The following is a 12,066-nucleotide window of genomic DNA, read 5'->3' on the forward strand; positions in this document are numbered from 1 at the left end:
ACACAACGCTAGTTTTCACAACATCTCACTCGGACGACCTGTGAAATTATGCCCACAAATGTAGTGTGTTAAAAATACATCATCAAGGCCACATGCACAGGCATTACTATCCGAGGGAAGATGAATCGATTCCAGGAAGTGCACAAACCACTGGCGCCATGAGAGATAATCTTTTTCTTCTTTTTTTTAAATTATTTTCAAACTTAAATGTTTAAGGGTTAGTTATCACAAATAACAGAGATGAGTAATATTATAGAGATAGTTTAACTATAGTAGGTAAGATTAGCTGTCTGTTATTAGTACTTTGTGGAAAATATAATATTCATTGTGATTACAAGCAATATAACAGGGTATTTTAACTGTATTCCAAAGGCCTTTTTACTATTGGCCAGTAATACAGTGCCCAGTGTAACTGAAGCTCTTCATGTACCTTCTTTAATAATAAATGGCCAAGATTTTATTAGGTGTGTAGCCTGCCAGATAAATTAATAACAACTTTATTGACCCAAGATATTTCCAAATCAAGCTAGTCGAAATAATGTGACTCAACTTTTTCCCAAGAGCTCTATTTTTAAATTAAGAATCATGTATCTCTCTTCCCCATACCCCTCAAAGCCAAGGTACCCATCTTTAAAGTTTCTTAGATATAGATTTCATATTGACACACTGAGTCAAATCCAAACAGCTCTGACTATGAATTATTGCAGCATTTAAGAGATTGTTGTTTGTGCTTTTGGCCTTTATGAAAATGAGAAGGTTCAGTAAAAGCTTTGAGGCCTTGTTTGATCATTTGAACCAGTGTTAGTTCATTATTTTTATTTTATTTCCCTCAGTATCAGGTGTGATGCAATACAAAGTGGTTTGTTGGCTCTGGCATCAGTGCTCAACTCAAAAAGCTCCAATCTGAAAGAACTGCATCTGACTGTTGATACACTTCAGGTGTCTGGGAATGATCTAAGGATCTCAGGAGTGAATACTCTCTGTGCTGTACTGGAGAATCCTCAGTGTAAAGTGGAGAAACTGAGGTAAGATCATATGTTTGAGAGACACAGCAGCTCATTAAAAGCATCATTTATTAATTGTAGTTTTAGCAAATGAATTTTTTTGTAAGAGATCTGTATTTGTCAATGTGTTTAGTGAGTAGTGAAACAATTAAATGTACCTGCAATGTGGATTAAAATACTGTTAAACAGATATAAATTCTACAAAACCTAGCTCATTACCTTTTATCTTTTGTAAAACTGCATTATGTTTATACTTCTAGCACACATTTGGCCTGTGTTAATAGTACCTTGGGATTGTTCAAAGAAATAAAGACTGTCCATGATGATACATCATCTTGATGACAAGTCTTTACTCTCACACCTGAGAGAATGAACTCTGTTTCAGAATAATCTAGAAGAATGAGGAGTGAAGTGTAGAATCCTTACTGTAGTTGTTGATGCTCTGTTCTTCTAGTGTAGAAATTCTCTTCAAAATGAATATTTTACATTTGATGTTTTACATTATTATTCTAATTTAAGATTTTTTACAAAAGATTCTGACTTTTGCTTCATTGATTCTATATAATATAAATCTATATTGTTATGTATGCATTACAGGCTATGGAGCCTGTCTTTCTCTCTCTGATTATGGTAAATATTACACAAAGATGAAAATCTATAGATCTGTTATCGTGTGTTTGTAGGTTGTGTGATTGTGGTGTCTCAGATGAAGGCTGTGCTGCTCTGACTTCAGCTCTGAGATCAAACCCCTCACACCTGAGAGAACTGAATCTATCTGAGAATAATCTAGGAGACTCAGGAGTGAAGAGTCTCTCTGGTCTACTGGAGAATTCTCTCTGTAAACTGGAGAGACTGGGGTAAGATCATCTCTCTGAGAGTCACATGACCTGCTCCTCACTAAGGCTACTCATAATATTATTGCACATATGTGGTTGCTATTCTGTTGATGATTACATACTTGCACTATACATTACACTAATCATTCATCTTTTCTGAGCTTTAAACTTCAGTACTGAGTGTTCAAGGCCTGTGCAGAACAGCTGGCTTCACCAACATTTGTAACCTCTCCTTGGCCCAGGCCATTGTCCCCACCTACTTTAAAACACCCACTATTGTACCAGTACCAAAACATGCTGCTGCAGTGGCCCTCAATTTGTGGCCCTCAAATGATCTAAAATAAATAGCTTCTCCCTCTCTATTGACAATTCTATTGTTTTCCCTTCTACTCAGGTTAAGAGTTTGGGTGTCCTCCTGGACAGTACACTCTCATTTCAATCACATATTAATAACATTACCTGGTCTGCGTATTTTCATCTACGTAATATCAACCGTCTTCGTCCTTCCCTCACAGAGAATGCTACTGCTATTCTTGTTCACAATCTTGTTACCTCCCGTATTGACTATTGTAACTCCGTTCTCTTTGGTCTCTCTCATAAGTCTCTTCTTAAACTTCAGCTGGTTCAAAACTCAGCAGCTCGTATCATCACTAAATCTCCTTCATTTCATCACATCACTCCGGTTCTGCAGCAGCTTCACTGGCTTCCGCTCAAGCTTCGCATAGACTATAAGATTCTTCTTCTCACTTTTAAAGCTATTCACAATCTTGCCCCTTCTTACTTGTCTGATCTTCTCCATATTCATGTTCCATCTTGTTCTCTTAGATCTGCCTCTTCTCTTCAACTTTCTGTGCCTTCTGCTCGTCTTGCCACCATGGGGCAGAGGGCTTTCTGTTGCTCTGCTCCCCGGCTCTGGAACTCTTTACCTCCAGACATCTGTAACCTTGACTCTCTGTCTATCTTTAAATCTAGACTCAAGTCTCACCTGTAAGCTTGCTTACTCTTCCTAAATCTTACTTGCCCTCTCACACAGTCACAGTCTTCTGTATTTGTTTTTTGTTATTGTTGCTTTTTTTGTCGTATTGTTTCCATGTGCTTTGTTTTGTAAGTCATTGTTTGGTGTCCTTGGGTGTTGAGAAAGGTGCCTATAAATAAAATGTATTATTATTATTATCTCTCTCTCCTGAAAACACACTTGCCCCAACACTGGACCCATATCAGTTTGCCTACAAACACAACAGGTCAACTGAGGACGCCATTAAGGCGTCAAATCCGCGGCATAAGTATCGTACTCGTAAAAAAATATCATGTAAAAAAAAAAAACTCTTTCCAGTATGCAGGTGTTTGTTATTCCAAAAATCATGCGTTTTATGCAGATTAGGGGGTGGATTGGTCCACTGCTTCTCAACCTACTGCCCTTCTCTAGCCAATCAGTAAAGTGACTGATGTGCGACACTGCCTGTTTGAACCTGTCTTGAGCAAGTGAGAACATTTAATTACTACACTTAAAGCTTCTTATATGTTTGGATATTGTAGTATCTTGTCAAATCTCCTGTTATTATGCTAAAGAGTATTTTAATGAACTGGACAAGTGTGTCATTGTACAATCATTAGCATGATAGCATAACATTATTGTTGCTCAAACAGTAGTGCACTAGCAGCACTAAGATCATGTGTTCAGTTTCATCATGATGAAACATATACCTTTACAGTAATATAATTCACTTTGTGTTTACTTTTCTCTCTGTATTGTTGTAAATTAACCGAAGACCAGTAGAAGAGCGATCACGGAGACTTGGAAGTATGTTGCAGGAATCTTTTATTGAAGATTAGAACACACTCAGAAGTGCTGTGGTCATCAAGATCTCCACAGACAGACAAGAAACCTCTGGTATTTATACAGACTTTGGTGGCTGTCCTTCAGGTTGTGTTAAAGCAGCCCCCTCATTTTCCCCTACCCCCATTAGAGACTATGTTTGCCCACTAAGATTTGCGACCCATTTGGTTGCGAGAAAGAATGTTTACGACCTTTCCCGAACAGGTTAGTGATCCTTCCTCTGCGAGAACACAAGAAAATTTGTTTCCCACAGTATTAACCCAGACTCTTAATCAGAGTCCTGTATCACCGCGTCCACAGGCTCGGGTCAGTCAGATACAGTGTCAGTGGCAGCAGGATCATAGACGGACACATGCACTGAACAGGAAATGGCCAAGTGCATGCTGGTGGTGTAATAAAGCATAGATACCCTGATCTATTCCCATAGATGTTTTCAAGATGACCGTTAGTAAAATCTAGATCTGCAGTTTTATATGAGTATATGAAAGTCTGCTGAATTTCTCTTGATGACATTTTTAGCTCTTTCCCCGATATTTTCAGGAGCCGGACCGCCTGTGGAAAAAGAAGAATAAACACTGTTCCAGAAACCAGGAAAGATAACAGCTTTAGTCTGAATGTTCAGGGCTGCCATTACAGCAGTGTTCTTGGTGATAAAAGATGTACAGTTGTTTTTTGGATAATGTTTTAAAAGTATTTGACTCTGCACTTCTCTTTCTGCCCATTGCAGTAGTCTTTTTGCTGCAGTTTTTATAATTCTGTGTCGAGGACTGTTACTGCTATAGTTCTGCCAAAGTTCAATATTGAAAACAAGAAAGAAATAAAATAAAGTTTTATTTAAGCAGTGACTGTTACTGTTTTATATTAATGAGAGAGAGAGAGAAAGAGAAAGAGAGAGAGCTTATAACAATGGCTTCTTGTCAGAGTCAAAAAACTGTCAAAATAACTCTTAAAATTAGAATTTATTTCTAGACTCTTTATTTCTCTCTGTGTGCTAGAGATAGATCAACATTATTATGGACTTGCATGCAGCCATAAAAGTCTGGTTCAATGACTGTCCTAAACTGTGTCTGTGGCCACAGCATCCACTCAGTCTCTGTAAGCACAACCCCAGCACTCAGCTCCTCTAGGAAGAAAGCACCATGTCATCCACACCTGCACAAAAGTGGAAAATTTAAGAACAATTTAAGACATTATAACTGATTCCTTGGACAGTTAAGGCATCTGACTAATGTATTTATTGATATTGATTACATGTAGCTGTAATCACCCATCTTCTCACTTGCTCACTACAGGTTCAAACACTAACCGGCAGAGTCACGCGTCAGTGACGTCACTTCAGTTGAGAAGCAGTGGACCAATGGAGACTTTTATCCCGCCCCCTAATCTGCATAAAACTCTACTTGTGATTTTTGGAATAACAAACACTAGCATCCTGAAAAGAACAAACTAGCAACCTTGTGATTAATGTATTTTTTTTTTTACGAGTACGATTTTTTTTTTTTATGAGTACGATACTTATGGTGCGGATTCAAGGTGAAGTGAATAACACTGATCATCATGGCGCCTGTTAGTGGGTGGGATATATTAGGTAGCAAGTGAACATTTTGTCCTCAAAGTTGATGTGTTAGAAGCAGGAAAAATGGACAAGCGTAAGGATTTGAACGAGTTTGACAAGGGCCAAATTGTGATGGCTAGACCACTGGATCAGAGCATCTCCAAAACTGCAGCTCTTGTGGGGTGTTCCCGGTCTGCAGTGGTCAGTATCTATCAAAAAGTGTCGTCCAAGTAGAGAACAGTGGTGAACCGGCAACAGGGTCATGGGCGGTCAGGGCTCATTGATGCATTTCACAGCAAAAGCTTGGCCTGTGTGATCTGATCCAACAGACAAGCTATTGTTGCTTAAGAAGTTAATGCTGGTTCTGATAGAAAGATGTCAGAATACACAGTGCAGGATGGGTCAGGGCTGTTTTGGCAGCAAAAAGGGGATCAACACAATATTAGGCAGGTGGTCATAATGTTATGCCTGGTAGGTTTATGTCAGAATCCTATTCTTTGACTTCAGTTCTGCCTTCAATAATGTAATCCCACAGGGGATGCTATGATACATCTGCCCCTGGAGCAGAGAGGATTAAGGGCCTTGCTCAGTTGACCAACATGCTTGGCAGGTGCAGGGGCTTAAACCCTGACCTTCCGATTAACAACTCAGAGCCTTAACCACTTGAGCCTCCACTGACCCCATGACTCCTTTGTACCATTTAAACAACATGCTTATGACTTTGAAGGTGCAATATATTTTTTATTGTGAAACAAACAATAATTAAGATAAACAGAAAGAGAAATCTTGAGGGTACATTAGTATTGCTGTAAAACCTCTAAATAAGATGTGGTCCAATCAATTACTTTCAGAAGTGCCATAATTAGTTGATTAAGGTCCACTTGTGTGCAATCAATGTCACCTAAACTGTCGCATGATGTCAGTATAAATAGACCTGGTCTTAAAAAAAATATTAAAAAATATCCCAAACTTTAAACATCCCATGGAGCACTTTTAAATCCATGGAAAGTAAATTGCACCACTACAAACCTGACAAGAGAAGGCCACGCACCAAAATTCACAGACTGGGCAAGAAGAGCATTAGTCAGAGATACAACAAAAACCTTAAAGATAACACTAAAGGAGCCACAAGGATCAACAGCAGAAATTGGAGTATCTGCCCTTGGACTACTTTACATTCCACAGAGCAGGGCTTTAAGTGGCCAGAAAAAAGGACAAACATAAGAAAAAACATTTGAAGAATTACTATTTGCAAATGTGGTTAGACAATAATTGCATTTCATTGGTCCTGTATTCATACTCTGCACACTGACAATGAAGTTTAATCTAATCTAATCTATTGATGAAGAGTGTGTTATTGTGTGTCTGCAGGTTGTGGGATTGTGGTGTCTCAGATAAAGACTGTACTGCTCTGACTTCAGCTCTGAGATCAAACCCCTCACACCTGAGAGACCTGGATCTGTCTGAGAATAATCTAGGAGACTCAGGAATGAAGAGTCTCTCTGCTCTACTGGAGAATCCTCTCTGTAAACTGGAGACACTGAGGTAAGATCGTCTCTGAGAGACACAAATTAAGAATTTGTTCTATGAACAAAGTTTGGCTGTAAACAGGGTTGCCAGATCTGTGGTCCAGAAGCAGCTGAACAAGCAGTTTACCCTTCAGTTTTAATTACATTATTAATTAGAATGGAGCAGTAAAACAAAGTCCTCATGATATTCTGAATTAAAAAATACATTATTAAATTAAGATGAGTCTGTTGATGAAGAGTGTGTTATTGTGTGTGTGTAGGTTGCGTGGTTGTGGTGTCTCAGATGAAGGCTGTGCTGCTCTGACTTCAGCTCTGAGATCAAACCCCTCACACCTGAGAGAACTGGATCTGTTTGGGAATAATCTAGGAGACTCAGGAGTGAAGAGTCTCTCTGCTCTACTGGAGAATCCTCTCTGTAAACTGGAGACACTGAGGTAAGATCATCTCTCTGAGAGTCACATGACCTGCTCCTCACTAAGACACTTTCTCTAATAGTGAGACTGAAGCAGGGGTTTTAGATCAGCATCAATGTCTTGGGAGGAAGATTGTCTCTTTTTTTTTGTTGCACACTATTAGGTTGTCTTTGGATCAGATGTACGTATGTTAGAGCCATGGTGCAAAACATAACTTGAAATGAAATGCATTCTGTGTGTGAGCTGCATGATTTAAATGCAGCATTGAAATTGTTTAAGGCAAGAATTTGTTCTATGAACAGAGTTTGGCAATAAGCAGCATTGCCTGATCTGATCGGAATCTTATGCTCCAGCTGAATGATGCAGCTTAAAACTCACACAGAGTTGAATCCATGAATTATTATTGCAGCATTTAAGAGATTTGTTTGTGCTTTGGCATTTATAAAAATGAGAAGGTTCAGTAAAAGCTTTGAGGCCTTGTTTGATCATTTGTACCAGTGTTAGTTCATTACTTTACTTTTATTTTATTTCCTTTAGGATCAGGTGTGATACAATTCAAGAAAAAACTAGTGTAGCTCTGGCATCAGTACTCAACTCAGAAACCTCCAATCTGAAAGAACTGCACCTGACTGTGTATGCACTGGAGCTGTCTAGGAATGATCTAGGAGCATTAGGAGTGAGAGAAATGCATCTGACCGTGGATACACTGGAGTTGTATGGGAATAAGCTTGGCGATTCAGGAGTGGAAACACTCTGTGCTGTATTGGAGAATCCCCAGTCTAAAGTGGAGAAAGTAAGGTAAGATAATGTCTCTGAGAGTTACAGTAGTTCAATAAAAGCAGCAGTTATTAGTTGTTTTTAGCAACTAAAATTATCTATGAGATTTCAGCATACTGAACAAATATATTAGTCACTAAGCAACAAAACTACTGATTAAACTAAATGTAAATTATACAAATGTAGCTTAATAATTTCAACTTAATTAAAACATCGGTACCTGATTTTATATTATGCAATAAAATATATTTGTATAATAGTAAACAAATTTATTTCCACTGTGCAGTATTAACAATTGTTGGTTCAATTTGAGTTTTCAATTTGTTCTTGAGGAATAAAGCTCAGGATTTAATACCAGGGTGTCTGCTTCCGGTTTTGCACTGGATCAGACAGTTGGGTCAACAGTACACATACAATGCCACAAGGGACATATCTTACTGTAACGAAACTGCTGAGGCAGAGGATCTGAGATGCATTTGCAGATTGAATAGAGGCAATCAAAACCTAATAGACAATCAGTGTAAATGGCAAACAGGCAGAAAGAAATCAGAAACTGGCAAAACAATCACACTAGAAAACAAATCCAAAAAGCGAAACAGAAACTCGTCAAACACAAAGAAACAAAACAAGGTCATACACAGGTATTTAAACAATAGCAGAAATTCAAAGCTTGGTGGAACATTACTTTGTGTAGAAACTAGCCTGTATGTTGCTCATACACTATATTGCCAAAAGTATTCGCGCACCCATCCAAATAATCAGAATCAGGTGTTCCAATCACTTCCATGGCCACAGGTGTATAAAATCAAGCACCTAGGCATGCAGACTGTTTTTACAAACATTTGTGAAAGAATGGGTCGCTCTCAGGAGCTCAGTAAATTCCAGCGTGGAACTGTGATAGGATGCCACCTGTGCAACAAATCCAGTCGTGAAATTTCCTCGCTCCTAAATATTCCACAGTCAACTGTCAGCTGTATTATAAGAACGTGGAAGTGTTTGGGAACGACAGCAACTCAGCCACGAAGTGGTAGGCCACGTAAACTGACGGAGCGGGGTCAGCGGATGCTGAGGCGCATAGTGCGAAGAGGTCGCCAACTTTCTGCAGAGTCAATCGCTACAGACCTCCAAACTTCATGTGGACTTCAGATTAGCTCAAGAACAGTGCGCAGAGAGCTTCATGGAATGGGTTTCCATGGCCGAGCAGCTGCATCCAAGCCATACATCACCAAGTGCAATGCAAAGCGTCGGATGCAGTGGTGTAAAGCACGCCGCCACTGGACTCTAGAGCAGTGGAGATGCGTTCTCTGGAGTGACAAATCGCGCTTCTCCATCTGGCAATCTGATGGACGAGTCTGGGTTTGGTGGTTGCCAGGAGAACGGTACTTGTCTGACTGCATTGTGCCAAGTGTAAAGTTTGGTGGAGGGGGGATTATGGTGTGGGGTTGTTTTTCAGGAGCTGGGCTTGACCCCTTAGTTCCAGTGAAAGGAACTCTGAATGCTTCAGCATACCAAGACATTTTGGACAATTCCATGCTCCCAACTTTGTGGGAACAGTTTGGAGCTGGCCCCTTCCTCTTGTGGAAGTCTGGTGTGGATGAACTTGACTGGCTTGCACAGAGTCCTGACCTCAACCCGATAGAACACCTTTGGGATGAATTAGAGCGGAGACTGAGAGCCAGGCCTTCTCATCCAACATCAGTGTGTGACCTCACAAATGCGCTTCTGGAAGAATGGTCAAAAATTCCCATAAACACACACATAAACCTTGTGGACAGCCTTCCCAGAAGAGTTGAAGCTGTTATAGCTGCAAAGGGTGGACCGACGTCATATTGAACCCTATGGATTAGGAATGGGATGTCACTTAAGTTCATATGCAAGTCAAGGCAGGTGAGCGAATACTTTTGGCAATATAGTGTATGTCCATGCTAAAAACCCAGAAGTCTCTGAATCCAGAAGTGCTAGAACTGATGTGAGGGTACTCTCTGGTGATTTGACAAAAGCATTGCCAGTGGTGAACTGATGGAGAAGCCTTAAAGTTTTTTTAACCTAGAAAAGAAAAGTGGTCAAAAAGGTTTCATACTCATTCTGCACTTTGAAGCCAGAGTGCTTTTGTCAGACCAGCTTGAGGTTTGCAGGAGAGCAGTTGGCTTCTACAAAGTGCTGTATAGGAATGAATTAACATACAGGCTGGCCATAGGTGATGTCTTCCTGGACAACTTGCCCCAGGTGTCTGCAAAGGCAAATGAGACCTGCAGAATGCTGACCCTATAGGAACTACAGAAAGCATGGCTTGTGGAAAGACACGAGATTTAGCACTGGAATTCTAAAAGTGTCTCTAGCCAGAGATGGGCACAGATCTACTAGTAGTAATGAATGAAAGATGTCTCTACTCGGCAGGGACTACAAACTGGTCTCTAAGGCTTTAGCCAATAGATTAAGCAAAGTATAGGAACAGGTCAACCGCCTTGAGCAGACATACTGTGTTCCAGGTAGGCAGATTAGCTATAACATTTCCTCTATTAGAGATATCTTGGACATTATTAAACTTTTAAATCTGGATGTTGGTCTTAATATCAATAAATCAAAAAAGCCTTTGATTGTGAAGGTTATTGGTGTTGTTTTTTGCACATTCTTTAGTACAAGTAAACAAGCCTGTGTAATGTTTAAACAATGTGGTTATTAAAAGAAATTGCAATAAAGGTTTGTTTAAAATCTTTGTCTCCTTCTGTCTCTCTCTCTTTGATTAACACAAATATTAAACCAAGGTGAAGATCTGTTGATGACGAGTGTGTTATTGTGTGTCTGCAGGTTGTATAGTTGTCGTGTCTCAGATGAAGGCTGTGCTGCTCTGACTTCAGCTCTGAGATCAAACCCCTCACACCTGAGAGAACTGAATCTGTCTGGGAATAATCTAGGAGACTCAGGAGTGAAGAGTCTCTCTGCTCTACTGGAGAATCCTCACTGTAAACTGGAGACACTGAGGTAAGATCATCTCTCTGAGAGTCACATGACCTGATCCTCACTAAGACACTTTCTCTAATAGTGAGATTGTTTCTTTTCACGGTACTGATGATTTCTCACTTGATTTGTCCTTTGAGTCTTTAGGTCCGATATACTCATGCAACGTGTCTGTAATTGCTGTGCAATTTACTGAAACATTGTAACTACAATCATACAAAGTGCACTGTGTGAGCTGCAGGGTTTAAAAGCAGCAGTGAAATTTGAAAACTAAAATGCTAAGAAAATGCCACATAACTAAAAAAGGTAAAAAAAAAAAAAAATGAATTAATAAAAATATTAGATAAAAATAAAAGATGACCCCCTGCTGATCAGGATTGTGTTGTAAATTAACCGAAGACCAGTAGAAGAGCGATCACAGAGACTTGGAAGTATGTTGCAGGAATCTTTTATTGAAGATTAGAACACACTCAGAAGTGCTGTGGTCATCAAGATCTCCACAGACAGACAAGAAACCTCTGGTATTTATACAGACTTTGGTGGCTGTCCTTCAGGTTGTGTTAAAGCAGCCCCCTCATTTTCCCCTACCCCCTATTAGAGACTATGTTTACCCACTAAGATTTGCGACCCATTTGGTTGCAAGAAAGAATGTTTACAACCTTTCCCGAACAGGTTAGTGATCCTTCCTCTGCGAGAACACAAGAAAATTTGTTTCCCACAATTCCCCCTTTGAGAGTTCCCTTATAAACTCTCATAACTGTAATAAATTTTCAGGGGTAGTATGTTTTAACTTTAACAGTTGACACATTTCTATCATGTGGTTTAGTTGTCTGTCGTATGCAACATATGAATACCTGACAGCATACATAGCCTAAAAGTAAAATTAATAGAAGGTAACTGACAAAAACAGTGGTTTCTTTAATCCATGACCATGATTGACCAAAAAGAACCTCCAAACCATGAGGAATTTTCCATTATCATATTATGAAGTTTTATAGATATGATGTAGTCCAAGCACACTTTAAACTCTATGTGGCAGATTTTTCAACTTTCGGTGTGCTAAAGTGTCAGATGTCTTCGGTGGCTGCAGATTCCCTCTTATAAGGTTCTCTTCCTCTGTTTATGGTGGCCCTCTATAGATGTATGCAGTGAACTTT

General features: G+C 39.5%; 1 protein-coding gene across 14 annotated transcripts in view; it reads left to right on the plus strand.

The window, feature by feature from the left end:
- LOC131362395 (NACHT, LRR and PYD domains-containing protein 12-like) overlaps nucleotides 1-12,066 on the plus strand; it is a 54,173-nt gene that overhangs the window by 26,219 nt on the left and 15,888 nt on the right. For 13 of the 14 annotated variants that reach the window (XM_058404335.1, XM_058404337.1, XM_058404342.1 and 10 more), the window contains 6 exons: nucleotides 834-1,025; nucleotides 1,688-1,861; nucleotides 6,604-6,777; nucleotides 7,022-7,195; nucleotides 7,712-7,972; nucleotides 10,760-10,933. In XM_058404335.1, the coding sequence (XP_058260318.1) occupies nucleotides 834-1,025; nucleotides 1,688-1,861; nucleotides 6,604-6,777; nucleotides 7,022-7,195; nucleotides 7,712-7,972; nucleotides 10,760-10,933 (1,149 nt within the window). The remainder of the gene's footprint in view (nucleotides 1-833; nucleotides 1,026-1,687; nucleotides 1,862-6,603; nucleotides 6,778-7,021; nucleotides 7,196-7,711; nucleotides 7,973-10,759; nucleotides 10,934-12,066) is intronic. The other variant, XM_058404339.1, reaches the window with a different exon arrangement.

This window comes from Hemibagrus wyckioides, linkage group LG12, assembly GCF_019097595.1.
Source record: "Hemibagrus wyckioides isolate EC202008001 linkage group LG12, SWU_Hwy_1.0, whole genome shotgun sequence".
Lineage (NCBI taxonomy): Eukaryota > Metazoa > Chordata > Actinopteri > Siluriformes > Bagridae > Hemibagrus > Hemibagrus wyckioides.